We start from the raw sequence: 27186 nt of genomic DNA, 5'->3' as shown, positions 1-27186 counted from the left end.
GTATCAAAGCCAAAAAACTTGTGTGAAACAATGAAACTTTTGCTGGCGCTGCCTGTCCAACTTCTTGTATTTTATTTGTATTTGGATCTTAGTTTTTTCTCTTTTTCTTTTTTCCTGTTTTGGCCCTTGTCCAATATTTGTGCCCCGCAGCGGGATACCAGCGAGAGAGAGAGAGTGAGAGAGAGGGGGAGATGGATAACTTGAAGTCTTCCTACGGATTGGTGTTTCTGGCTTTGGAATTAATCTCAGGCAAATATCTCGTATATGTATATACATATATCCACCACAGCCAGAGATCCATCTAACTCATGAAGTTTTGCAACCATTTTCATGCCACTCCTCCCCTCATCCTCCCCATCCCGCCCCCCACTGACATATGTGTATTTGCTTGCGGTTGCTGATGCTGATGCTGCAGCAAAAAGTTTCCGTTTTTTGAAGCATTTTCGGTTGGATGATTTATTGCCACTCTTCAGGGTTTCAGGGCTTAAGGGCTGCAGGGCAGTGGGGCGCGGGACAACGCTGCGTATGAGCGATGGATGCTAGCGGCAAGGATGGTTGGCAGCTTCTGGTTGAATTGGATGTCCCCTGATGCGGATTATTGTCTATGCTGACAAAGGATTTAAGCGGAATTTGATATACAGAAACAAGAGACGGGCGACGAGATGGGAGCGACACGAGCGCCTAATGGAGAGAAAGGATGAAAGCGGCTCTCTCTGTGGGAGCGATACGAGAGCAGAGCCCATCCATTAAATGCTGTGGCAAATTAAGTCATTAAAAAACAATTTCCAAAGGCGTATACGTAATCCGAAGACAGCTGACAGGAAGAGGAGCAGGAGACAGCAGACGGGAGCACGCAGGATCATCGATGAAGGACAAAACAGTGGCTCCTGTGGCAGTAGGTCCCGTGGCATCAGGTGTAAGCAAACGCCCAAAAATAAAGCATAAGAATATGCAAATTTTACAGTCGCAGAAACAGTCACAGGAGCAGCGAGGAGCAGCGGGAGGGACCCATAAAAATGCAATCAAACAAAAAGCGAAAAAAACAGAAAGAAAGAAAATGCTCTACCAAAGGAAATGTCAAAAGGAAAAGCCAGCAGCAGCAGCAGCAGCAGCAGCGGCAGCGTCCAAATAAAAGAAGGCAACAAAAAAGTGAAAAGAAAATGACGTAAAAGTGTGACTCAAGGGCGGGAATGAGGGGGTAAGGGACGGTTTGTGGCAGTTCTAAAGAGTGTGATGACTGGGGGCATGGGGCAGGGGGCACTTTTCTCTCAGTGTCTACGTGTGTGTGTCTGCGTGTGTGTGTGTGTGGAGGCGTGAAGAGGTTGCCAACTATTTTCGTAGACGGCAGCTGCCATCGCCGCCTCTCCTGCCTTTGTTCCGCTCTCTCAGTCTCTCTCTCCCTCTCTCCCGCTCTCTTGTCGGTGCGTTGTAGGCCAGGCCAAAAGCATAAAATTAAAATGCGAAAAATGCAGACAATGGGTCGCACCGAAAGCGAGGAGGAGGAGGGGGTTCTATGTATACGTGAGGGTGAGTGTCTTTGTGTGTGTGTTGAAAAGTGAAAAAAAGCGCAGCTGAGGAGCTTGTCATCCTCCATCAAAGGCAGCGGCAGCACCACCAGCATCCATCCTCCCATTCTCCTCCAGTAATTTTGATGCTGCTCCTGCCCGCCGTCTGCTGTCGCCCCTGCTCCTCTCCTCCTGCTGCTGCTACTTTCTGTTGTTGCTGGTTTTGTTCTCGCACTTCAATCAGTCACTGATGCTGCCACTGCCACGATTCGGTTTGAGAACAACCGTATCTACATGAATGTGTGTGTGTATGTATCTGCATGTACCTGCATCTGTATCTTTGGCTCTGCCTCTAGCTGTATCTTTGCCTGCTGTAGCTGTAGCCGTAGCATGCGCCTCTGCCTGCAGCTGTAGCGTTTGCCTCTGTCTCTGACTGTGCAGCCCTGCCTGCTTTGTATCTGTGGCTCTTTCTCCTCCCATTAGATACATCTCTGCATATCTCTCTCTCTCTCTCTCTCTGTGTGTGTTGTATTTTCGCTGTTGGCCATAATATGCTTGGCCCGAAATGCGTCTTAAATTTTGTGACCCACTTAAGGGAATGGAAAATGCAAGCTGCAGCTGCAGCTTATGCCAAAATGTAGCAAGTGTTGAGTTAATTTTGCTCTAGAGTTATGCAAATGTATCTCTGTATCTACAATAAATCACAGATAAGCCCACACCACAGACACACAGCAAATGAGAAATATCTCACACATAAAACACTCGAGACACCCGAGCGTATCTACAGCCATGACATTGTGGCTGCCACGCTTATTAAGATACGAAATGTATCTATGCAGCTGCATATCTATCTTCAATCTCTTTGGAAGGTTGAAAGATTCATTTAGAGAATCTCCCAATTAGCAGCAGGCCCCACACTTCCTCTCCACCTCATAACAATAAAATCAAATCAAATTATAAACAAAATGAAAACTCAATGAAAAACCGGAAATCTGTGCGGCGCGTGGAAAGACATGAGTAAACACACACGCGCAGATACATTTGTATCTTACGAACTGCTTTTCACATTCCACTTAAAATTCGACACTATAATCGATAGACTTAATGCGATAATTGATCGTTGGAAAATCGTTGCAAAAAACTTTGTGCCATAAAAGTTCTCACACAAATTTCAGCAAAACTTTTCTTCCAAAGCCCCGCAGCTCCATTGCCATATGCAGCTGTAGTTTTGAGTACCTGTATCTGTATCTGTGCCTCTGTATCTATATCTGTGTGCTGCATCCGCTTGTGGGCAGCATTTGGAGAACCGTGAAAATATGCAGATAACTAATATTAACTTTTTGTGCGCTGTTCCAAAGCATGAATGAAGCGTGGAAACGGAATATGTAGTCAGTCGTTAGACGAACGAACGAACGAATGAATGAGCGGACTGAATGAATGGAATGAATTGAATGAATGGCTGGAAAAACACGGCACTAAGCCAGGCCTACAAGTACAGCATAGAGAGCGAGAGGTGGAGTTGAAGGGGTTTAAACTGATTCCGCTTCAATGCAGCGCTCCACTCAATAGCGCTCCTCTCTCCAGCGCAACTTTTGGCTTGTTTCCGATGCAAAAACGCAAACAGCCAGAACCCCAAACCAAATCACGATCTACGATCCGCATCGATATTGGGAGCACTCTAAATCGACCCAAAGGGAAGGGGGTTCTATCTATTTATGGTCACACTTTTGAAATTCCGAAACAAATGGAATGGTAGAGTGCCCATAACAGACGCACGCAGTTGACCCACACGGTTGGGGGGCAGCACCACCACTCTCTCCACTCCGCTCTTCTCTCTTTTGCATATAGATTAGTCAGGTGGGTGTGTCCCTCTGTCTCCCCTCTCTCTTTGGGCCCACATCTCCTCTGTTGTGCGTCCAAATGGCCAACAGCTACATGGCAGAGGGCAGCGGGGCCTTGTGGCCACGGTAGAGTGCAAGTTCGGGTTACCGTAGCTTTTTGGTGACCATTTTGCATGTGGGCGTGGCCCACGGCCCAGAGGCGTTGCTGGGCACAAACTAGAGCATCTTTCCGATACAATTTTGTGTCGCTTGCCGCCGGCCTAACATTCGATTCTTGGACAAAGTCAAAGCTTAAAGGCATCACAGCACATTTCAACGCCTTGTTTTCCATGTGACACAGATTTTCTTTATGGCCTTAACTCTCGCTAACCCCTAGACCCCCCCCCCTTGAAGCCTTGTGTCTTGACTTTTTGGTTTACGAGAAATCGTTTCGATAACTGAGCAGAGAACTGCTGCTGCCTGCCGCTGGGTATTATATCTTTTTATTGCCAGCGGCAGCTGACACAGAGACTGAGTGAGGGAGAGGGCATGCTGCCCCGTCCCTCCTCCCATAGAACAGCTGTCGCCAATGATGGCTGGCGTCTTGGCTGCTAGCTTACTGCCTAGCGGCGGCATTCGCCATTTTTGTATCTTAAGCGAAAAGAAAATTAAATGAAAACATATAAGCAAAAAGTACTTTCGGCATCTCATGAGTCGCGTAGCAAGGCGATTCGTCTCGTCTCGTCGCGTTGCTTTGCTTCTTAAGAAAAAAATCTCTCAAGTAAGGAAAATGTTCACTTGTAGCCAGGGCGACAAACGGGAAAGAGCCCAAAAGAGTGCCACAGGGAGGACTGTGGCGGCAGTGGGGTGATATGAATATTGAAGAGCAAGAGAGAGGGGGGGTGCAGGGGGCGGGTGCGCATTATAATTTTAGATTTATGTACAGGGTGTCTCTTGCCGCTGGCTAAAACATACAGAGATACAGCTACAGCGGAGCCCCCAAGAGAGGGCATAAATTTATCTAAGCCAAAAAGGCAAAAAGATTTAAGGAATTGAAAGCTCCAAGAAAATGTCCTCAAGCGGCGCAAAATGTTCCCGGAAAAGTATCTCTCTGACTCTCCTTCCTTTCTATGTGTATGCCCGGAATACGTTTGTTATTCAAGAAATGTTTTCCCAGCGAAAACATTCGTATTGTAGAGAAAACATCTACGTTCTGGTGGAAATCGAGAAATCAATCGGAAGAGGAGCAATGGCACCCTCTACAATAGAAAAGTCTTGGCAACAACACGCGGCATTATTTTTCTTCTATATCTTTGCTCTATCCCCAGGGGCGACATTTTCCCATTGGCTCTCCTCGCGCTCTCCCTCTATAGAGAGAAACCGCGTGGGTTATTTCGAAACTGTTGGCATTTCTAGGAGCTTCAACAGCAGCAGCAGCAGCCGTTCTTTATGCGACGTTTTGATATTCCCAAGCATTTCATCACCGACAACTAAATGCAACTAAAAATATCACACACACCATTTACTACATACTTGCATACATATTATATGTATATATTTTACCTTCTTTTTCGGTTGGGTTTTCTCTCAATGTTGCAGCTAATAGCAGCAAAATGTAGTTTGAAAAAACTTTCCACTAACTCGGATTCACTTTTGTTCGAAAACTTAACAATATTTTTTTGTGGGGCGCCTGCTGTAAGCGGCTTTAACTATATATTAGCACCTCTCTTTTCTGTGGTTAATTGTTGTTGTTTAATATTTGTTTTGCATAAATTTTGTATCTTTTATCACTTTTTTATATGAATTACGGTGTACGTATTGATGGGTTTTTATTTGAAGAATCTTTTCAATTAGAGCCACAAACGAGTGATGACTGAAAGTAGTTTAGGGGGTTTTAATCTTTCATTCATCCATTCAATTTATATCTAATGTCATATCATATATGTGGGCGTAGTTGGGGTGTGTTGTGTGTTAGAATGTTGGGCCAAAGCATCGTTTATTCACTCATCAAATGGCATTCAAAAAAAAGGTCAACAGAAAGGCAGTCAAAAATTTGAATAAACAAATTTTCTAGCTTTTCCACAACCCACGAAAAACCCCCACCACATGTAGTGAGGATGTAGGTGTGTGGGGAAGGGTTGCTACTGCTGATTTTTGTTGTTGTTGTTGCTTGTTGTTTATCGTGGGCACTACGTATACGCAACGTGTGCGAAAAGGCAACACAAGGGACACAAACACCGGAACGGGAAGGAGTTTGTGGGAGGAAGAACCAGAGAATGGAACGAAGTGGCAATGGGGGAGGAGGAGGAGGTGGAGGAAGGACCACGACGCTGCCAAATGACGACTGTCAAGAGGGAAAAGCGGGGGAGAGCGACGAGGAAGAGAGAGAGCGTAATAGAGAAAGAGAGCGCGCCGTATTTTGATACGGCTGTGTGACTATTTTCTGTTTTTGGGGAGAACAATTGGTGATACCGAGGGGGAAGGGGAAGAACGAATACCGAAGGGGTCTGGGAGTTGATGGGCGATGGTTATATTACGGGTGGGGAGTTGGGATGGAGCAGCAGCAGAGGGAGCAGCTTGATGTCGCCTGTGGTATACACACCGTAAAAATGTTACAACATAAAAGAGGAGGAACAACAAACATAAAACACACACACAACTTTTGTGTGTCACACGCATAAAGAAAAGAAATTGTTGTTGTTATTCGGCTACTGCTGCTCCCACTACTTCCCAACTGCTTCCTGCTTCTGTTTTGGTTTCTTTCTCACTGTCCTTTGGTATGTTTTCTGCTTTCTGTTAGTCCGTTGCTTTGGGGTTCCCTCTAGCTCTTTCTCTTCTCTGTTTTTCCACTCTACTCTACTTCTCTCCGTCTCGATTCTCTTGGTCAGTTCTTCTGTTACTTTGTATCTCTGGATTCATGTTCTTCTATCTTCGGTCTCCTGTCTATGCTATCTTTCCCTTCGCTGCTGATATTTCTCTCGGTACATGGGATCTGTTTTTCCCACTGTTCCACAGTCTTTCTTCTTAGTTCTCTGTCCTCTATTTCACTGCTTTCTCGCTGTCCCTCCTTCGCTATAATGTAATGTGTTTTTCTGGCGAAAGCTACAACAAAATCCTAACAGTTCTGCGAGCCTCAAAATCAAGTACGTTCTCACACACAGAATTTTCCATATACAACAGACGTGTCTATATATACATACATATATCTTCTATGTACATTTACATATGTATTTCTTTTATTATGGCTCACACACATTAACTTTTTGGCCGAAATAGTAGTTCCCGCTGCCGCTCTGTCGCCTCTCTGTATGTCTCTTTTCTTCTGTATGTCTCTCTGTCCGTTGGTTGACTTTTGTACGCGCGGCCAACACTTAAAAATCTTTCGTGTTGTATGTTTTTTATGGCTTTTTTGGCGAAAAAAACGCAGTTTAAAAATACAAAGTGGGGGGGCCTGAAAGTGCGGCTGTAGCGAGGGGGGGCAGGTGATGTGGTAACTGTTTGTTGTTAAACGTTTTAGCTGTTGTTGTTGTTGCAACAGCAGTGGCAGAACGCATGAAAACTGGCACACACACACCCATACAACCAACACACGCACATACAACAATATCACATACAAACACAATGTGCTGCTGACTGCGACGCTGGCTTCCACGCTAAAATGTAGAACTTTTTTTGTTGTTATTTTTTTTTCGTTCAACACATAAAAACGTGAAAATTTTTCAACGCGCGAAGCGACAGCGACGACCGACGCTTATTTTGGCCGAGTAGCGGGCAGAGCAGAGAACACTGAGAACCGAGAACACGGCGAGGCGAATGTTGAACGTTGAACGGAGGCGAACGAATACGGAGAATGCCAAAGTGAAATCGAAAAGTGTTGCAATCACAACGACGATAGAACAACGACTCAGCGGCGGCCAGCGAGCGTCGGCCCACTTGGGGGCCCAAAACGAGCCGAGAGCAGCAGCAGAGCACGAGCGGAGGAGCCCGAGCAGAGCGCAGCGCAGTCAAAGTCAGCGTCAGCTGAGGAAGATAGCAAGAGCAAGAGAGAGAGAGTGGGAGCGTGGCAGAGTTGGAACCAAACGCAAAACATGTGCTGCGCTCTTTCTTTGGGGCTGCGCTTGCTCTTTGAGCGCGGCGTACAATCGGTGGCCAAGGGATGCACTGCACTGATGCACGTGCGTTCGTGTATATTAGTGGGTGTGCTTGTATATGTGGTTGTGTGTGTGTGTGTGTGTGTATGTGAAAGAGATTACAATAAACACATTTTAGCAATATTACATATTTGGCCTATTTATTAAACAGGCACTACTGCTCTTCTCCCACAAGTGGGGCGAAAGGGAGATATGTATGTATGCACGTAGGTGCGTCTGTGTCTGTGTGTGTGAGTGTGTGCGGAAGGGGGGTGTGTTGCGATTAGAGTTGTTGTTGACGACGACGACGACGACGCAACAGCGACGCAGCTGCCAAGTACAGTGCTCCAATAACGAACGGTAAACGTCTATGATTAACTGATTGCAATTTCGTGAGATTTTCACTTCGTTTTTTACCCAACAAAAAGGTGGCTAAAGGAAACGAGGAAATTAATGAGAAGTAAATTATTGGATCTACGGTTAATTGCAGTATTCTGGTGGCTTTAAAAGTAATCTATCAATATATAATCCCCTCCATTGATTACAAAAACTAGACTGCCGCTTTTTCCCTAAGTGATTGAGAAACCACAGAGGCCTGGACTGAAGGTGCGCTATTTATGTGCTTTTAAAGGGTTAATTTTAGTAGATTTTTCAAATCAGATCTGCAAGGGTTTTATACCCACCATTTTCATTTCACTGAGCAAGTAGTTCAAGGGTGAAGTGAAGCAGTGCATATGAGAAGCAATTGAAACAGTTCCATTCAACACTATTGTACATAATTATTTCTTATGGGAAGCCCTGAGCTGTGTTTCTACAGCTGTACTTATTGTAGTCCAACCAATTAAAGTTACGTGTACTAGTCGGTATTACTTAGAAGCGCTTCTCATGGAGCTATCAACGAAGTTCGTAGGCAACTTCCACTCAACAAGCAGTTCATCGTACACATGTGTGCAAGCAGTGCAACTTCTATTGTCACACATTCTCATTCTCATATGAGAGAGTGTCCGTAAGCAGCGACGCTGACGTCAAACAGAGACAGCAACAGCAACAGCGACAGCGCTGGCTATATGCCTGGCCAAACAAATACAGTTATGTTTTGACTGCTACTGCTACTGCTCCCCACACCGCACCCTCGTATGACCATTGTGCTGCGTGTGTGTGAGCGAGTCAGTTAGTTTTTCTTCTTTTTTTCCATTTTCGTTGATTCTTTACTTATTGTGCAATGATCCATGGCCATTTAATTGCTTTTCGTTTTGGGTTTTTGGCAACAGCAACAACAGCAAACAGAAAACAGTTGTTCTCTTTCTCCTCTCTGCACTGCTCCTCTCCTCTCCACTATTCTCCTCCCGCTTTGCGCTAGGCTGCACTTCAAATGCTCAATTGTTGTCTATCAAGCACCCAAATCACCCCCGTCCACCCACCAGCGCCGCCCGCTCTTTTGTCATTGTGGGAGGACGCATAAATAACGCCAGCCACTGATAAAAAATGGGCGAAGGGCGAATCTAAAGCTCGTAATTATGGCCAGAGAACGGGCCCTGGCCGGGCCCGTCAGTCCATCAGCCAGCCATCGCTTTTATCAGCGCTCTACGTTTCCACTTACATAATCAGAAAAATACAACAACAAAAACAACAGAAAAGATGAAAAACACGTTGGAAAATCGCTCTCTGTGCTCGTACGTGCGTGCGTGTGTGTGTGTGTGGGTGCGCTTGTGCTTTTCTCTGTTTGTGAAGTTGGAAAATTTAAATTCCATCAAAAGCAGCAGCAGCAGAAGCAAAAACAGAATCATCAGCGACAGCGACAGAGCGAGAGAAACAATCATGATAATTAAATTGGGTTCACTGAGGCGTATACTTAACATTAAATCCAAACCCAAAAGCAAACAAAAAAATGAAAAACCATGAGACAAGCAACGCCAAAAGCAGTGGCAGAACCAAAAGGCAAAAGTAAAAACAGGATGAAATCCAAAGGCAATTTTTGGTAGCAACGGTAAAGAACGGTAGACGACTCATCGGTAGAAAAGTTGTCGTGCAACAGCAACTGCAAACCCAAATCCAAATCCAAAACCATGAAGAAAATCCAAAAAGCAAATCAAATCCAAAATCATCTCTCGTCATCACAAAATTTTCCTCGGCTCTCAGTCGCTGTCAGCTTCAACGTCAACGTCAACGACAGCGTCAGCATTCCCCACTGCCTGCGTCTCAGTCGACGTCTCCATCACCGTCTCCGGTTTGTCGACGCCTCAGGAAAACACACACAGAAAAAATATAAGAAAAACGAACAAAAAAAATGCTTTAAAATATAAAAAAAAGAACCTTCAACTGCCAAACAGCAGCAGAATCAGGAGAAGTGTGGGCTAAGGGGGCGCGTTTCCTCCACTGGGTAGTGGGAGTGGGATGGAGGAGAAATGGTTCGAAGCGGAACAAAAAAATTATATAGGTTAGCCCTAGCCTTCGCATCCCTATCCTCAATTGGAACTCGTGCTATATACTAGGGATCCAGAGAGAGAAAAAGAGACGAGAGAGAGTTTTGCAAGAGAACGGTAGAGGAATGCAAATGTGGGGCGAACTCCCACGCAGTCGGAAGCCAACCACCCACTCACCCACAGACAACAACGGCAGAGCAATATGTCGGAAATGTTTTTAAGGAAAGTGCGGAATACTCTTAAAGAAAAACATAGAATGGATTTGCTTCTCAAGACATGGTAAACAAAGTTAGACAGTTGATAAATATTCGCACATTAATAAGGATTAACGTGACAGAATGCTTAAGTCGACAGAGAACAAAATACATTTACTGTGCATTCTCCCAAATACGTATTAGATTTCACTAATTTTAGGTATTTAGGTATACAACACCCATAGCTATAATTGATCCAAATATGAGTTCCAAATATTTACTTTTGTGAAGACCACAAAATCCTACAAAATCCCCAAACAAAAACATCCTGGGACAACTTTCACTCCACTTTTAATAGACAAAGAGAGAGAGAGAGAAAGTTTTCGTGTGTGTGCCATAGCCATTCCCTTTACTGTTATCAATTAAATGACTCTTCATTACCGACTCCCTTTGGGGTCGTCTAATCAATTCCCACAGGCATGCGACCCCAACCCCGGTAATAGGGCAACACCGAAAATCAAAGCCACTTTTTGTGCTCTTAAGTGCAAAAATCAAACACACACCCCCCAAAGAGACCACCAGCGCGACACTCTCTCTCTCTCTCTCTCTCTCTTGCTCTCACTGTGACTAAATCTTTCTCTTTCACTCTTCCTTATCTTTCCCGCTCTTAGCTGCTCTTCGTGTGCATTATTTATTGCTCTTATACAGGCAGTCTGCTCCACTGTCAGTGTCAGTCCGTCCCGCCTCCACAGCGTTCTCTCTCTTCAACTACCCTCTCTCTGGGGCTCACTCTCTTTCTCTCGCTCTCTGTTGTATAGGCCATGTGCGTGGGACCCGTTAACTAGTAAACCAGCAACCTATAATGGCTCCTCTTCCGTGTTGTTATCCCAATCCCTGTCCCCCGGACCGTGTTCGTATCCGTAAGCGTATCCTGTTGGAGCATGAGCACCAGCTGCCATGCTGTCTCCCTCCATCGGTGTCTCTCTTTCGCCCCGTCGCTCTCTATTAACGTTGTTTGTTTTGCTTTGGGCCTGGTTGTATAATAAATAACTTTGAAATAAATCAAATCAGAAATAGCCAAAACGGACACATGTTAAATGGACCGAGAAATGTAAGCGGAGGCGCGCACACACACGTTCGCCAACCATCCGTCGCATCCATCGCTCACGAAACATCTTTTTATTGGGTCACCCGTTCGTCCGCCCGGCGGATGGACGGAATGGCGGGGCAGGGGCGGTGGCACGCAGCGGAGCTGCTGGTGACCTTAAAACGCATTAGCAGTCGGCCAGGCCAAGTCGTAATAATTTTATTGGCAAACATCAAAAAGGAGAGAAGGAAAACCGAAATAAAAGCTAACCAACCATTCCGTCTGGCTAACTGTTTTGAAAGGTGTTGGCTCCAATTTCGGTTTTATTCAGAATTTCAAAATTCAAATAACGAACACACTACATTGGCAGTTGGGAAAGGGGTATGGGGGAGAGCGGATAGCGAACAGCGAACAGCGAACAGCAGAGAGCGCCGCGACAAGTGCAGGCGTGCTCAAGGTAAAATCGCGGCAGCGCAGTCGCGTCGCCGTCGACAGAGTGCAAGATCAAGTGAAGCGAGTGAGTAGTGACCGAAAATGCACGAGAGAGGGAGAGCGAATGTTCAGTAAGAGAGCGGACGACCATTTGACAAAACGTTACGCAGTGATGTGCTAGCAGCTACCTATTAGTGCTTACTAATGAATGGAAATACATATTAATCGAACAAAAATCTGACCAATATTATAAAAAAAGTTAAATAAATAATAATTTCGCGTTTCCTGTCAAATTAATTTCAATCTTCATAATTAAGCCAATTATATTATGTTCCTATCTTTCACACAATTCAATGTGCATATACTCCACACAATTACAGGGTACATGAGCCATTCGCGCGGGTGACAATCAGACAACTTCTCTTCCCCTCCCTCTCTCAAACACTCACACACACATTCGCACCCTCTTTTTTTAGGCATTTGGTAGGCGATGCTGTTTAGGCCGCCTAGCGTCAAGTGTTGACGGCCAAAAGAGCAGCGCCTAAGGCAACGGCAGCCACAGAGGCAGCGGCGCAGCTGCGACTAGATAAAAAGAACAAATTGACTAAGCACGAAACACGTTTTAGTCAGACCAGAGACCAGAGAGTTAGCCAGACTCTAAGCCAGAGACGGAGCCAGAGACAGAGTTGGAGCGCGTTTGACATAGTGACCCAATTCCGGGTTTCGATTTTCTGGTTTTTCTTAAGAATACACGTTTTCCGCTTAAATGAACACACACACGCACCCACAAAGAGAGTGTGAAGGAGAGAGACGGAAGGAAAACGAGTTGAGAATTTTTCGCCTGGAATTTCTGTGTTTTCAACGCAGTGACATTTACCCCCATCCTTTTTTTACCCCTCTTCACACACTTACCGTTATTTACTGCTGGCCGCGTCCTTCCCTGTGCACGAAGATATTTTTGACTTTATCGCTGTTGTTGCTCATCTATTTAACACACCCGTTCGCGTTCACGTTACACATTACGTTAGGGTCGGTTGCTGGTACGGTTATTCAATCGCGTCGATACGTGGATTTAACGGACGATTTGTGGGTTTGTTCTATTACTTTTTACTAATCTGGTGGTGTTTTCATTTATTGTTGTATTATTTGTGGTGTTCCGATATTCAGTTTGAATTATTATTTACTTGACTTGACTATTTTTTCACTAGAGAACTTACTTCCTAGAAATCACAATTAGAAATGAGACTGAGACGGGCCCCCGCTCCAAGTGGAAATTGAAAAACTAACGCGCCGACTACTCTGTGTGTGTGTTTTTTCTCTGTTTTCTGTGTGTTTCTCTGTTTTGTGTGGCACGGCACAAACATGTGTGGCACAGTCCGTCGGCGGCGGGGCAAGGCAGGCGGCGAGGCAGGCAAACTAGAGGAAAGGAAAACCAACCGATCGACCTCAAAAAACACAGCACGTTACGATTTTCCGCGCAAAACTTCTCTTCTACCAAATAGTTGAACGTTTTGGTGCTGCTGCTGCTGCGGTGATGTAACACAGCTGGGGTTTCGTGCGGCTCGCGGAACTTTGACTAAAGCGGCACTGCAATATAGCTGTTATGTATTGGTATTATTCTGGTGGAAATTCGGTGGATTCGGTGGAAGGTCTGCTCATGGTAGAGTCATTCAAAAGGTCCGGCACACTCGCTCTTTGGGGGGCCTATGCTGTTTTCAACCCTCTCTCTCACACTCTCTCGCTCTCTTTGTGACATTCGTCACACCTTTTTGCTGCTTACCATGGATGTGAAGAGAGTGGTTCGTTGCAAGCAGTAATGCCGAGTTTGTGGTAAAAATAGCTGCTTTTGGGGAATAGCGGAATGTAGGTTAACTGATCAATCCGCTAATCATTGGCGATAGCTAATGCGCTGGCCTTGATGATCACAAGATGGAGCTTCTTAGTGAGTTATTCTCGCACTTGGGTTTTTATAGCCATCTTAGGTCAATTTAACAATCTAACTTGAACATAGCCAGATCTAGCCATAAACTAGCTGCCTCCCGCGCAAAACGGTACCGCCATCGCTGAATATTTCGAGTGTGACCGTTCTGTAGAGCTGCACAAACGCCAATTTTGCAAAGATTAACCCATTTCGAGATGATGGTTGCCCAATTTAATAACAAATTTAAGGCCAATAATATGGTGAAAGGTTTCGAAAAAGAGCATTTTGCCATTTGAATGTCAGTGCTATATACGAGAAGTTTCAGTTTTCTTATTTAATCAACATCAAAAAAGTGTAATCATAGCCATCCATGCATTTAATGGGTTAAATTGAAATTGTTTCTTCAAAATTTATTGATTTTTACTTGTTGCTGAGTGGTGCTGCTGTTTCTGAGTTGTTTTTCGAAAAAAGCTGCTGCTGCAAAAGCTCGTTCTCGACGCCAATAAACTGCGATTACCGGTAGAACGGGTCTCCACCTTGCGAGCGTTCAAAAACCCCAGCCCAACGCTTTGAGTCATAACTTATCTGGAGCTCAGCCGCAAATTTGTTTTTCGACTTTTCTCAATTCAATTTGAACCGTAAAACTGGCAGCACGCATCATGTCCGCAGGCCGAGTCGTCATCTACGGTGGCAAGGGAGCACTGGGCTCCGCATGTGTCGATCACTTCAAAGCCAACAACTACGTGAGTATCCGCGGCCGTCGCCGTCGCCGCCTTTCACCTGCAATCCACGAGGTTTAATTGTTTCATTGTTTCTTGGGCAACCTTCGACATGTAACGCGCAGTGGGTCGGCAGCATTGACTTAAGCGAGAACGACAAGGCCGATGTGAGCATTGTGGTGCCACGCGATGGCAGCTGGTCCGATCAGGAGGCCACTGTGGTGGGCAAAGTGGGAGAATCGCTCGCCGGCGAGAAACTGGATGCCGTGATCTGCGTGGCCGGCGGCTGGGCTGGCGGCAATGCCAAGAAGGATCTGGCCAAGAACGCTGAGCTCATGTGGAAGCAGAGCGTGTGGACATCCAGCATCTCGGCGGCCGTTGCCGCTCAGCACTTGAAGGAGTGCGGACTCTTGGCTCTGACTGGCGCCAAGCCTGCCTTGGAGGGCACTCCCGGCATGATAGGCTATGGCATGGCCAAGGCGGCTGTCCACCAGCTCACACGTTCGCTTGCTGGCTCGAATTCTGGTCTGCCCGGCGGCTCCCTGGTCGTCTCCATTCTGCCCGTGACCCTGGACACTCCCATGAACCGCAAATGGATGCCAGACGCAGATCATGGCACTTGGACTCCCCTCACAGAGGTGGCTGGTCTGTTCCTCAACTGGACTAAGGCTCAGGAGCGCCCAAAGAACGGCTCCCTGTTGCAGCTGATTACCAAGAGCGGCACCACCGAGCTGATAGCCGCAGAGTAGAAATGGAAGCCAACCCAATCCCCCTTACACTGATGACTGCTCAAAACAAAATCTCAATGCTTTCGCTTGTACATAAACTATGAATAAATCGCTTGGCGGCTTTCGATCGTTTAATGTGGATCTGTAAACATTTGGGGGTAACACACTCTGGGACGCGGATAACCTTTTGAACTCTTGTAGAGCTCGGGGAATGAACGAACTAAAGCTTTTTCCATATTGATATAAAGACAGACAGGCAAGAGCTTCTTGAGACTTGAGGTTTGGGTCTAGGAAGCAGTCTACGTCTTCTTTTTCTTCATGATTTTCATAAAGAACACCATGCCTGGGTAGGGACATAAAACGAGATATTAGTCATGTATTGGACTGGACTTTCATTTGTTAGATGACTCACCAACAAATGTACAAAATACAAAGACAAACAACATCCAGGCCCAGCATTTGTAGGCACTGCGCGAGTGCTGCTCGAGTTTTTCGGCCTCCTTGCCGAGGGAATTGATGTTGCGATCGGCCATGCCAGCGGATTGGGTCACCATTTCGGTGTCACGTTTTATAATCCGATTGGCCGTCATTGTCTGCTCCTTGAGGTTGCGCGTCAGCGAGAGCATGTGCTCCGTGATCTTCTCCTGCTTCTGATTGTAATACTTGACAGCCTCGTTCATGTTGTCGCCCTCAGTGGCCGGGTTGTTGGAGCTGCCGCTGGGACTGCCACTGCCGCTGGCATCCTCGTCAGCGCCACGTCGGCGTCGCAGGGCATCGCCATCTACTAATAAATGGAGGGTGATGAGTCATTGCTTGCTGTACTTTTGTTGTCTTATTCCTCTTACCCGCCAGCAGATCCTTCCGCATATCGTTGTAGTTTTTTGTGCTCTCGATCTGCTGCATCTCCTTCAGGGACACTTCCCCCGCCTCACTGGCATTCATTTGTATTTTTGTGCTTCCCGTGTAGCCGGTGGTCAGCTTGAGGGCCTGCAGGCGCTCTATGTACCCGGAGATCCTGGGCACACTCCGCGGGTCGTCCATTGCCTGCAGTTCGGCCACCATTATGTCCAGCGCTTTGATGAACTTCTGCAGGCGCCAGAAGTTCTCCTCGCTCTTGGCCAGCTCCTCGCAGTTGCTCAGCACTGTGCGGATGTTTACATTTAGCTTCGTGGCCATTTTTCAGGTAAAACATAAAAAATAACAAATTATTATTATTTTTAGTTTCTATCGATAGCTATCGGTATCTGCTCAGCTGTTTTTGCGTGTAGAATTCATGTAAATAAGCTGCCAAAATTCCGATGCACATGCAACTCTGTGTAGTTGCCCTGTAGCAAAATGCAAACAATTTGTCGAATTTTTAATCGTTTTTGTTTAAATATTTCGTAAAAACAAAGCAATGCCAATTAGTCATTTAAAAATAGTCATATCTAATACGAAATTGATTAGATTAATAGAAACAATTAGTTGTTCGTTAAGAACTGCTGCAGCAAAGCACTCATAGCATAGAATGTGCATGTAGATTTATTCAGCGGGGGGGTATTTATATTTCTACCAAAATCTTATCAATGAAAACCTCTCAACCAATATCAGAAATTATCAATTAAACCTTCGTGATAGCCCATGAGGGTGGTGGGCACATATTTTTGGAAACAGTTGCCGCGTGCCCCGCGTTAAGATCTGATTTGTCAGGTAATTTTTGGATGGCATAGCAGTTTCCTTGACTACAAAGTGTTTGAGAGAGGGAACGGTCGAGACGTTATCAAGCAGCTGACAGCGTTAACCTTTTCGGCAAAAACAAACCCAGCCCGCGCGCTCTCTCTCCAGCGCATGTGCTGGCCCCTGTTTTTGTTAACAGATTTATATGGCTATGAATGAAAGTAAGCCAAAAATCGTACGCGCTCAAATCGCTCTCTCTCCCAGCGGACACGCACCAACTATTGCTCTCACTTGGGGCTCTCTCTCCATCTCTCGCTCTCTCCTGCTCTCACACTCCTGCGCAGCAGCAGCTAACGGTTAATAGCAAACGAAAAAAAGACGAAAATCGAAATCGATAAGTAAGCCACGGACCGCAGCCACCAGAGAAAAAGTGCATTAAATTCTGTAAAAACCAATCAGAGAAAGCAGAAAACTTAACAAACTGCTTACCAAAAGAACAACCTTCACGGGCAATGTCCAAGAAAAGTGTTAGCATGGCGTTTAATCAGTTGAAATTGTAGTCTACACATTTGCTCCACTGTCTGAGAGCCAGAGAAATCGATACACCCGAAACGGGGGGCTGCTGTGTCCCTGTGCCTGTGCCCTGTGCGTGGGTGCTGCTGTTCCGCTGAAAAATTACCATCAAACTGTAGAGAATTTTGCTGCGAAGTGAAAAAGCTTGCAACCTTCAGCCACACGAAAATATTTGTTACATAAATCATAGAGAATCCAATAATAGCTTGAACCTCACATCACATTCTCACCCGTTCGTTTTTGCAGCAACTGCTTGTGGTAATGTAAGGCGCTTTGATTGAAGCTCGCAAAGAACAGCAAGAATTGGCTAGGTAAAAGCGTAAAGCGAGAGTGCGTAGAGTGATTCGATAGCCATAGCCATAGTAGACCAAGTCCCCAAAATGCAGCCACCGCCGCGTAAGGTAAAGCCTTTCAGAGAACATCCTCCATCCCGTAAAAAAGTATTCCGCACACATTAAATTCTTGTGTCCCACAGGGTAACTATGTGAAGTTCTTGAAGAATCTGCACACGGAGCAGGTGGCCAAGTTGCAGCTGAAGAACCAGCATGAGTGCGACCTGCTGGAGGACATACGACAGTTCACCATCAAGCGATCGGCCATCGAGAAGTCGTATAGCGAGGCCCTCCTGAAGATCTCGTCTCAGTATCTCAACAAGAAGATACCCAACATTCCAGACATCAAGATGGAGGGCATGGAAGAGCGTTGGTAAGTGAAGCAACCCCAATGGAATTCCTACTTGACTGACACACTATTTTGCCTTAGGAACATGTGGAGTGTGTGGCGCACAGTTCTCGAGGAGAATGAGAAGTTGGCACGAGCCCGCTTGGCAGCCATCGAGGTATTCCAGCAGCAGATAGCCGACGAGGCCAAGGTTCTCAGGGACTACAAAGTGGCCATTGCCAAGCGTTCGCTATCGGGCATTGTCAACGTGCAGAAGGAACTCCATTTGAGTGTGGGCGATGTGGACAAGACGAAGAAGTCGTATTTCGATGAGGAGCACTGTGCCCACGATGTGCGCGACAAGGCACGCGACATCGAGGAGAAGCTGAAGAAGAAAAAGGGCTCCTTCTTCCAGTCCATCACATCGTTGCAGAAGAACAGCGCACGAGTGACCTCACGGAAGGAGCTGCTCGAGGAGAAGTCCACGGGTGCTCGTAACGATTATATACTCAGTCTGGCGGCTGCCAACGCCCATCAGAATCGCTACTTTACCGTCGATCTGCAGACCACGATGACCACCATGGAGAACTATGTGTTTGAGCGAGTTGCCGAGTACCTGATGCTAATGGGGTAAGACAGACAGTCACTCCCCTGGCTATGCTTAGAGCTATCCATTGATTCGATTTACTTCCCCTTTTTAGACGCACAGAGCTGCTGACCTGCTCGGCCACGCAGAACAGTTTCGGGAAGATCCGTGACCAGGCGCAGCAGCTTTCGCGGGAATACAATCTGCAGTGTTGCTATTTGTTCTATCCGGTGCTGAAGCAGCATATTCAGTATGATTTTGAGGCTTGTGACAATGATCCGGTGAGGAAGGTGACCACGGAGCATGATTCGGCCACAGAGACGCTCACTAAGGAGGCCAAGAATCTGGCTGGACGGGTGGTCAAGGAGAATGCCTCGATAAGGGAGAACGCCAAGAAGCTGGCCCTCTGCCAGTCGCTGAGGGACTCGGGACAGCGATCCGATCCCAACGATCCTAATGGTCCCGATCTGGACACCAAGATCGAGGAGTTCCGTGATCAGATACGCCGCTCCGAGACCGAGAAGGCGAAGGCCGAGGCCTGTCTGCAGTGCCTGCGCGACGGCGGCATCAATGTGGACGAGTGGGTGCAGGAGGCAGAGATTATGGGGGTGCAAGAGCTAACGCGCTCAGCCAGCTCCATATCGATGCGCACCGATGCCTCGGGCCAGGGCGAGAATCCCAGCTCCGATTCCTTCTACGACAGCGACAAAGAGGAGGCGGCCGGCGGTGCTCCGGCCTTTGCTCAGGCAAAGCCCAAGGCAGAGACGCAACTCTCCAGGGATCGCACGTTCAGCGACAGCGATGACGAGCCCGAGGAGCGTCCGGCAGCTGCGGTTGCCGCTGCAGCTCCAGCTGCCGCGAAGGCAGCCAGCGCAGGCACTGGAGCCTGGGACGATCCAACCGAGGTGAACTGGGGTGGCGAGGAGGAGGAGGAGGACAAGGATGAACCGATTGTACCCGAGCCCAAGGAGGCCATCTTCAAGTGCACCGCACTCTACAGCTACACGGTGAGTGGTGGATCCTCTTTGAGGGATTTCTTTTCATTTTCCATTTTCCCATTGAAGGGCCAAAATCCCGATGAGCTGACAATTGTCGAGAACGAGCAGCTGGAGGTGGTCGGCGAGGGCGATGGCGATGGGTGGCTGCGTGCCCGCAACTATCGGGGCGAAGAGGGCTATGTGCCGCACAATTATCTGGACATTGATCAGGAGACGGCCGGCGGCGCTTTTAATGGTACTGGTTCCGCCAATCAATTGCGCTCTCAAATCTCATTCTCATCTGTCGATTACACCGTTGACAACGAAGATCAAACGGTGGACTCGATGCAATCCCCCGACCAGGTATCGGTCATAATGGCCCCCCAGAAGCGCCTCAAGTCCGACATCGAATGGTGCATTGCGCTCTACGACTACGATGCCACAGCCGAGGATGAGCTGACCTTCGAGGAGGGCGACAAGATCAAGATCATCACCAAGACGGCCCACGGTGTCGACGATGGCTGGTGGGAGGGCGAGCTGGATGGCAAATTTGGCAACTTCCCCTCGCTGGTCGTCGAGGAGTGCGACGAGTTGGGCGAACCCCTCAGCGAGGGCGGCGATGAATCACCACCCCCAATGGCAGCCCCGAACTTTGCTCTGCCCCCGGCACCAGCACTACCCCCAGAGTATGCTCATGAGTTGGAATTGGAGCTGACAGAGGATATGTTCGGCTCACAGGATACGGCAGGTGAGTGACTGAAATCCATTTATGACTTACATACTTCAATAATTCGTTTTCCAGATGAAGACAGTGGCTATATACCCAACGGTGCTGCTGTTCCGAGTATGCCTCCGCCAGGTAAATGTCCAAATACCAGCACTCTCCCCTACACCCCCGTCAGCATCTGCTCTTTGGTTTCCTATACCCTCTATCTCTATCTAAATCTATTTTCCATATATAAATATGTATATCTATCACTCAATCTCCGATTCCTCTAGTACCAAAAAAAAAAACAAAAAGACAATTGTATAATTTTCCATTTTCCACCGATAAAAAAAGACCTGTTATACCTGCTTCTATATTCTCTAGAGGTAAAACTTAATCTCCAAAAGTGCAGCTCGTCTAAATACTAATCACTTGTACTACCTAACTACTACTAATACAATCACAACCCAAAACCAACCACCATCACAAATCACTGTAACCACCCGCCACTCTCCACTCTCTCTCCACACACCGTTAATGTGTCTCTGTCTCCAAAAACTAAAAAAAAAAGAAAAAAAAAACAAAAAATGTGTCTTCCCAGCCACTACCCAGATGAAAGCAATACGAAGAACTGTTATTATTACCCTACGATTTTTTACAGTGTTCTCTCTCCTAACTCTTCTTAGGCCGCTTATCCAACGTGTGTCGTGTCGTGTGTCAGTGTATCGTTGTTTCTTGCCATGTTTATCGACTTATTTCTTTTTGCAGCTTCTCAATCTTTTTAATTATTGATAAATATATATAGGTATATATTTCTGTGTGTGTCTGTGGCACTGATTTTTTGGTAGAAAGCTTACGATTAATTTTCAATTGATTAAAACACATATTTTTTCTTTCATTGCTGTGTTTTCTGCATCGGTTGTTGTTATTTCTCTCAGTGTAAATTGTGTGTCTTTGTGTCATTTAAGGCCAGAACCAAAGCCAAACCACTGCCAAGAAGGGTAATTGAATTAATATGCTCCATCTTTTAACTATCTATAATCTCTACTACCCCTAAAAATGTTTCTCTTGGTTCAGTATCTTGAATTAGTCTAGGGGAAATCTGTTCCTTACCCATTGTGTTTTATGAGAGCATGTGACAGATATATCTTGCAGTTTTTCCCTATTGGTAGTTTCTATCTATCTATATACATATACTCCTGTATACCCCTTGAGGTTTTCCCAGCAAACTATTTATTATGTTAAATATCAGCCAATATATGAACTACAAGATCCAGTGAGATAATCTAAACCGATTTGCTTCAATTTACAGAAATGTAAAATATGTTCAAAAGAGGTTCCTTAGTACCCTAGTTTTCTTCACACCTTCCCGCATGTTTGTGTAACTCCGAAGCATACAAAATACCAACTGAATATTTCCCTACGTATATATTGAATATATGTACATATGTACTTATGTACCCCTCTCCTATATATCGTATATATAAGATTATTAATTTATATTTTGCTAATTAGTTTTCTTAGTTTCCCTTTTGCCATATACCTTATTATCGTGTATCTAGATAGTTCTTGTTCCAAGACTGCCTTGAAATGATCCTACAATTATTGATTTCTATGTATATTCTCTCACCGCTCTTTATATATACAATATATACCTTTTTTGATCAAGAAATAAGAATGATTTAAACCAGAAATATGAATCTTGACTAAGCAATCGAAATATTCTCTCACTTTTTTTTAATGCTTACTCAGTACTCATCCAAGAGCCTGGCATGGAGGTAAACTATCCATTGAACCCCCATTCAGCCATTTAAACATTTCTAAAACAGTTATAGATCACATAATTAAATGTTTATTCCTTCGTGTGTGTGTTTTTCAGGACGATCTCAGTGACGATGGGCAGCCACCGCCGTCTTTGCCGCCGCCACAGCCGCCTCAGCTGCAAAAGGCAGCTGGCAAATCAGAGCCTGTTGCTGCCAACACATTGAACTTAGGTATGGCACAAATAATTGTTACCGCTGCAACCCCCATGGTTGAAGACGGTGCCGATAAATCTTTCCCACCAGTAGGAGAGAGCGAACGTGAGCAGCAGAAGAAGCAGGATGAGTCCAAGCAGGAGCAACCGGTGGCGGATAAAAAGCCAGAGATAGCGCCAAAACCATTGGCCAAAGTAACGCCATCGCCACAGAAGCAGCCGCCCGCACAGGTGGTGACGGCTGCCAAAGAAGGTAACAGTAGAGTGCGACCGGTGGTAAGCATTACACTGACCGAGTATCCATCCTGTGATCCAGAGGACCAACAGTCCTTCTCGGAGGGCACGGACTCGGCCTCGGGCGCCGATGTACCCATTCTGCAGGAGGTCGAGGATCCCTTCAATGAGAAGTCCAAGACCGAGGCGGCCGGAGATGGAGCTGGATTTGAGGCCAACTTTGAGGCCAATTTTGATGCCAACTTTGATGATGCGTTCGCCGGGGCCACAGCAGGCGGTGGTGGAGGTGGGGGCGGTGGGGGTGGAGGCGAGCAGTCCAGCGATTTCGATGTGAACGGAGAGCCGGGCGATGAGGAGCAGGGTCAGAGCGAGGGCGCATCCGCAGGTGGAGTCGCAGCCGAGGAGGACATTGAGGCGCCCAAGCAGGTGGTCGGTGGGCGAGCTAGCATACCCGAGGAATTGGACTCAAATCAATTGGCACGTTTGCAAAATCTGAAAGAGTCGAACGCTTAGATCTCTACCCCTCTTGGTCGGCTACTTCAATGTTGTTTCTCTTGTTCTTTTAGGCACACGACCATGAGCATGATATACTATACTATATAGACTATAGCGACGGACAGTTGTAGAGCGGATCCAAGCGGAACACCACCTCTCCAGACACAGCCACTTTGAATGCATAATAGGCTCACACACAAAAAAACCAAACACCAAACACGATCCACCAACCTCCAACCAACCAACCAACCACATCCAGATACAGCTACAGACTTAGACGGACTTCAATCTAGCAGTTTAACGATCGGGAATACAACGGGAATAAACCAGAGAGTCGGAAAAGCAATGCATCAAAATTTGTTCTGGTTTATTTGCGTTTACCCCCGAGCCACATACAACGACACAGCAGCAGGTCTACAGATTAATCATATGATATGTACTAATACCGTATATAGAAAGATTCCTCTCACCCCTCGCATCACGTGCAGCGCTCAAATTGTGTACATCCATTCGAATATACTTCTCTCTGACTGCCTCCGGGGTTATAGTTAGACATCAACTGGGCCTTCATAACAACAAATTAAAGAAAACCACCATACGATATATATAAATATAAACTATATAAATATATATTTACATAATTATGCTAGTTTGTAATGTGTTATACTCTCAGACACGTATGGAATACATATATAAATAGCGAAATATTGTAAACGTTTATGTAGCACTCTCTGACACGGGTCGGTCTTTGAATATCAGCAACAGCAACTAATCGAGCAATAAAAATATGTATTGTATATATATCTAAGTCCAGTACTTTAGCCGCCTTATGTTAACCATTGTGCTTGAGATCCGAACCGATAACGTATTAGCCAAGTTAACAATCAGTTAAGAACAAACAGCCAAGCAGAGTTCTACCAAGTCAATTCCGTTGTGTTCTGTTTTATTCTGTTTGATTCACTCGTACTCGCAATCCTAAGAGTTCTGCACCACAAAATGAATGTACACGGTTACCCACAAAAATATTGTTGTAATTGTAATTGCAAAACTCTAGCCTAATTAGTTAAATGTTTTTCCGTGTCTAGTTAAATGAACTAAGTTAATGTGTTGGAATGGCCAGAAATGGTTAAGTAATTGAAGAGAAATTAGTGAAATGCCTACTCAATCAGAGACTTTGTTTGCGAATACTCGAATACTCCTCAATGCATAACTCAATCGGATGACGTCTCCTTATACACACATATTCAACGATATGATATTTACCATAAACACACAGTTTAAACTAATGAAAAAACGAACTTGAATAAGCCGCAACCAAATGTATTGTAATTGTATGTAATTCCTGAGTTTAACAAAAAAAAGACAACCCTCTGTTCGGAACCACTAACAAAAATAAACAAATTTCCACTTTCAAGCAAGCGAAGAAGTGTACGAGTTTTCCTGGCAATAAAACCCATTGAAATACCTCTTTTACTGGAATAAAACTCATGTTCGTATTTAATTTTTTTTGTAATTTTTTTTACATATCTTTATTTATATTCACTTCATTGCAATATTATAATATTTTTCTTCTTGGTTTGCGTTTTGTCCACTTGGATGTTTTTTTTAGTTTTAGTATTTAACTTATTAAATATAGGTTCCATTCTTGGGTTTCTTGTTTTTTTTATCATTTTACTTTCTGGTAACATTCATCGCTCGTTTATTTTTTGGTTTCATTTTCATGTGTGTGTTTATTTTAATTGGTTTTTGTTTTGTTTTTTTATGCTATAGATAATTATTTATTTTGTTTATTTCATTTCAGTTTTGCTTTATTTTTTTTTTGGTATTTTTAATTTTGTTTTATTCATTTTATATAACGAAATTAACACAGTCAAAATTTGTGATCAGTGATCAATCATTACATATACGCATTTACGCATTACGTTTTAAATTATTTCTTCTTCTCCTTCTCAACATCAATCTCAAACATATTCCTGCTTACATGGTAGCTATGTATGTGGAGGGGATGGGTGTATTGTTAAGAATCTGATGGGTTGAGCAACCGAAATGTAAAGGGTCAGATGAGAGTAATAGTAATAACCAATAATTGACAGCAGAGCAGACGTGTGGGGAGTAGGATAGAATAGGAATGTCTAGGAGGACATTGGAAGATGTTTTGCAGGCTGGCTGAATGGTAATCATAAAAAATGTTCATTTATTGCATTTAGGAACTCTTTTTTTGATGGACGGATAAAACCAAAAATTATACGAGTACGAGTATAGATACATTTCGTTGAACTCCTTGAAGACCGAACTTCTAAGTAACTGCATGACGATGTTGATAATGATTTGAGACTCGAGAGCTGGTTGATTGACAGACAAATCATATACGCATATCTAGAGATTGTTTAGTAGCCAGTGCCTGCGGGTAGCGAGTGGGTGGTAGAGGAGGGGTGTGGCTGGGTGTGGGGATATCTAATCTTAAAATGTAATAACAAATTTATTCGCATGTTTTACTTTGCTTGAGCAAAAGGTGGAGCCTGTCAACTTTATTTGGGGGTTCTAGGTATTAATAATGATGCAACAAATGATAAATTATGCAACGTACAACCATAAGTGTATGTGTGTGTGGTGTGTCTGAGTGTCAGTGTTGGTTAAGTGTTTTCATTGCACTAGTGTTGGCTAACAATTCATGGCTCAATCTCAATCTCAATCCGTATCTCCTGTGGGTTTGGGGATTATATGTAGACTATTACTCCATAATAATATTCACTTGCATTAACTCGGAATTCATTTTAAAAATGCCACATTTTGCTTTTATTAGTTTCTGGTGCACTATGCAGGAATGCAGGGGTTCTGTTAGCTATACTGTATCTGTATCTTGTATCTGGTACTTGGTATGTATCTGTGTCTGTTGTGTGTGTGTGGTTCAACTTAAGCACTAAGGTTCTCAACTTGTTCATTTGCTTATCTAGATACTTTAGAATTTCTCGTTTTGTTTTTACGTTTGTTTGTTTGTTTGTTTTGTTTGAGACCACCATATACATATATAATATAATTAAATATACATCATACATACATACGCAATTATTACATCATGTCACGTACATATATATATATCCATCCCCTTCTCTTCTATATATTTTGTTGGTTGCTTTATATAAAACGTTGGTGTTGGTGTCGCCGTCTAAACAGCAACACCAAAAATGCTTTAAACATTTTTCATTGTGTGTATAATTTAACATTTTACATATTCTCATCGCTTTCAATTGTTGTCTCTCTTCCTTTTTGTCCTAAATGCTTTTGTTTTTGCACGATACACGATTGCGATCATATGTAGGCAATCTGCCGTCACATGTCACTGCACGTCCCTTCAACATTTAATTTGTTTCATAAAAAAGTTCTCACTATGGCCAACTAAATTGGTTTTTCACCCCTCTCTGTGGGTTGCCCCACAAATTATATCGTAAACTAAGTGTAGAGTAAAAAATTCCATATGAAAAATTAAACGCATCAATTTGCCATTAAGTTAGTTCTCTCTTAAAATGTTTCTCAACTATTTTTTTGCCTTTTGCATTTTGTTACAACTAAAATGGTTTTTTTCTGTTATTCGTTTTTGTTTTTCTCATTAATTTACGTTCTTTGGAAATACGCTCCGAAACCGTTGAGCAGCTATTTGTTGTTGTTGTTGTTGTTGTTCTCTCAAAAATTGATTTGACTTTATATAGGGGATACTCGAACTGATACTCTCGCATGCATTATAGTAGTTGTTTTTGTGTATATCATTTTTCATGTTTTCCTTCTCGCTTTTATAAACATTTTGATTTCTGTCCTTCGGTAACATAATTGATTTCTGAAACTTGTATAGCTACAAAATATATATAGGTTTATATATATATGAGTGTGTTCTCTCTATATGGATATATCTTCAATCTGTTTCTTTCATGTTCTTTTTTATCACCGATTTTATGATGCCAAGTGTCGGGGGCTGTGTAATTATTTTCTTTTTGGGGAATGGTAGATCAATTGCAGTTCTGCTTCAAATCCTTTTCTCATTTAACTCAAACATTAATCAGTTAATCAATTAATTACTTCAAACATTATATTGCTTTTATTTTGCTCAATTTCTTAGTTATTTCTGGGGTTTTACGGGGACACGGATACCCATAAGCCATATGATCCAATTTGCTGTCGGAATGTATAAAATATAAATTGCACGATTTATCCATTCTTATTGTGAAACAGACAGACAATAGGCAATCTCTGCTGATTACTCTTTTATGGCTGAAGGGTATCCAATAGTCGATTACTCGACTCTTTTTCGCTGTCTCGGATAAACATGTGTGTGTGTGTATTACGCGTGCGTGTGTCTGTCTAGATCTTTAA

At 44.5% G+C, this 27186-nt stretch overlaps 4 protein-coding genes across 18 annotated transcripts in view; 2 read left to right on the top strand and 2 right to left on the bottom strand.

Annotated features, from left to right (window-relative positions):
* Window positions 1–13202, bottom strand: part of LOC117893726 (protein boule) — a 30070-nt gene extending 16868 nt beyond the window's left edge. The window contains exon 1 of the mRNA XM_034800441.1: window positions 12504–13202. The gene's annotated coding sequence lies outside the window, so the exon portion shown is untranslated. The remainder of the gene's footprint in view (window positions 1–12503) is intronic.
* A 759-nt stretch (window positions 13203–13961) lies between these two features.
* LOC117893729 (dihydropteridine reductase) lies at window positions 13962–15094 on the top strand. Its single transcript, XM_034800450.1, has 2 exons — window positions 13962–14255; window positions 14357–15094. The coding sequence occupies exons 1-2, from the start codon at window positions 14172–14174 to the stop codon at window positions 14978–14980; spliced, it is 708 nt and encodes a 235-aa protein (XP_034656341.1). The 5' UTR covers window positions 13962–14171; the 3' UTR covers window positions 14981–15094.
* LOC117893727 (vesicle transport protein USE1) lies at window positions 15073–16184 on the bottom strand. Of its 2 annotated transcripts, none has more exons than XM_034800448.1 (3): window positions 15805–16184; window positions 15372–15743; window positions 15073–15302 (listed from the first exon to the last, which is right to left on the bottom strand). In XM_034800448.1, exons 1-3 carry the CDS (start codon window positions 16133–16135, stop codon window positions 15259–15261), a joined length of 747 nt encoding a protein of 248 aa, XP_034656339.1. In that variant the 5' UTR covers window positions 16136–16184; the 3' UTR covers window positions 15073–15258. The 2 variants fall into 2 exon arrangements, with proteins under 2 accessions (XP_034656339.1, XP_034656340.1); XM_034800449.1 differs by having other exon boundaries at window positions 15372–15740.
* Window positions 16185–16973: 789 nt separating this feature from the next.
* Window positions 16974–24115, top strand: LOC117893722 (protein nervous wreck). Of its 14 annotated transcripts, none has more exons than XM_034800420.1 (13): window positions 16990–17142; window positions 17435–17589; window positions 17664–17893; window positions 17951–18478; window positions 18550–19441; window positions 19499–19667; window positions 19740–20159; window positions 20214–20270; window positions 21870–21895; window positions 21997–22111; window positions 22187–22345; window positions 22409–22803; window positions 22893–24115. In XM_034800420.1, exons 2-13 carry the CDS (start codon window positions 17569–17571, stop codon window positions 22950–22952), a joined length of 3072 nt encoding a protein of 1023 aa, XP_034656311.1. In that variant the 5' UTR covers window positions 16990–17142; window positions 17435–17568; the 3' UTR covers window positions 22953–24115. The 14 variants fall into 14 exon arrangements, 12 of the variants coding, with proteins under 12 accessions (XP_034656303.1, XP_034656307.1, XP_034656302.1 ...); XM_034800418.1 differs by adding an exon at window positions 21086–21118 and having other exon boundaries at window positions 19499–20159; XM_034800417.1 differs by adding an exon at window positions 21086–21118 and having other exon boundaries at window positions 19499–20159; window positions 22184–22345.
* The last annotated feature ends 3071 nt before the right edge of the window (window positions 24116–27186 follow it).

Source organism: Drosophila subobscura, chromosome J, assembly GCF_008121235.1.
Source record: "Drosophila subobscura isolate 14011-0131.10 chromosome J, UCBerk_Dsub_1.0, whole genome shotgun sequence".
Taxonomy (NCBI): Eukaryota; Metazoa; Arthropoda; class Insecta; order Diptera; family Drosophilidae; genus Drosophila; species Drosophila subobscura.
The sequence above is the reverse complement of the archived record's forward strand: the minus strand, read 5'-3'. Positions and strand labels throughout refer to the sequence as shown.

What these genes read in the sequence shown, in the direction of transcription:
- LOC117893729 (XM_034800450.1), top strand. Translation starts at nt 14,172, where the DNA reads ATGTCCGCAGGCCGAGTCGTCATCTACGGTGGCAAGGGAGCACTGGGC. An exon ending in ACTTCAAAGCCAACAACTAC is followed by an intron (nt 14,256 to 14,356) that starts GTGAGTATCCGC and finishes TGTAACGCGCAG; the next exon opens with TGGGTCGGCAGCATTGACTT.
- LOC117893727 (XM_034800448.1), bottom strand. Translation starts at nt 16,135, where the DNA reads ATGGCCACGAAGCTAAATGTAAACATCCGCACAGTGCTGAGCAACTGC. An exon ending in GCGGAAGGATCTGCTGGCGG is followed by an intron (nt 15,744 to 15,804) that starts GTAAGAGGAATA and finishes TCCATTTATTAG; the next exon opens with TAGATGGCGATGCCCTGCGA. An exon ending in TGTATTTTGTACATTTGTTG is followed by an intron (nt 15,303 to 15,371) that starts GTGAGTCATCTA and finishes GTCCCTACCCAG; the next exon opens with GCATGGTGTTCTTTATGAAA.
- LOC117893722 (XM_034800412.1), top strand. Translation starts at nt 17,569, where the DNA reads ATGCAGCCACCGCCGCGTAAG. An exon ending in GAGTACCTGATGCTAATGGG is followed by an intron (nt 18,479 to 18,549) that starts GTAAGACAGACA and finishes TCCCCTTTTTAG; the next exon opens with ACGCACAGAGCTGCTGACCT. An exon ending in AATTGGACTCAAATCAATTG is followed by an intron (nt 22,804 to 22,892) that starts GCACGTTTGCAA and finishes TTGTTCTTTTAG; the next exon opens with GCACACGACCATGAGCATGA.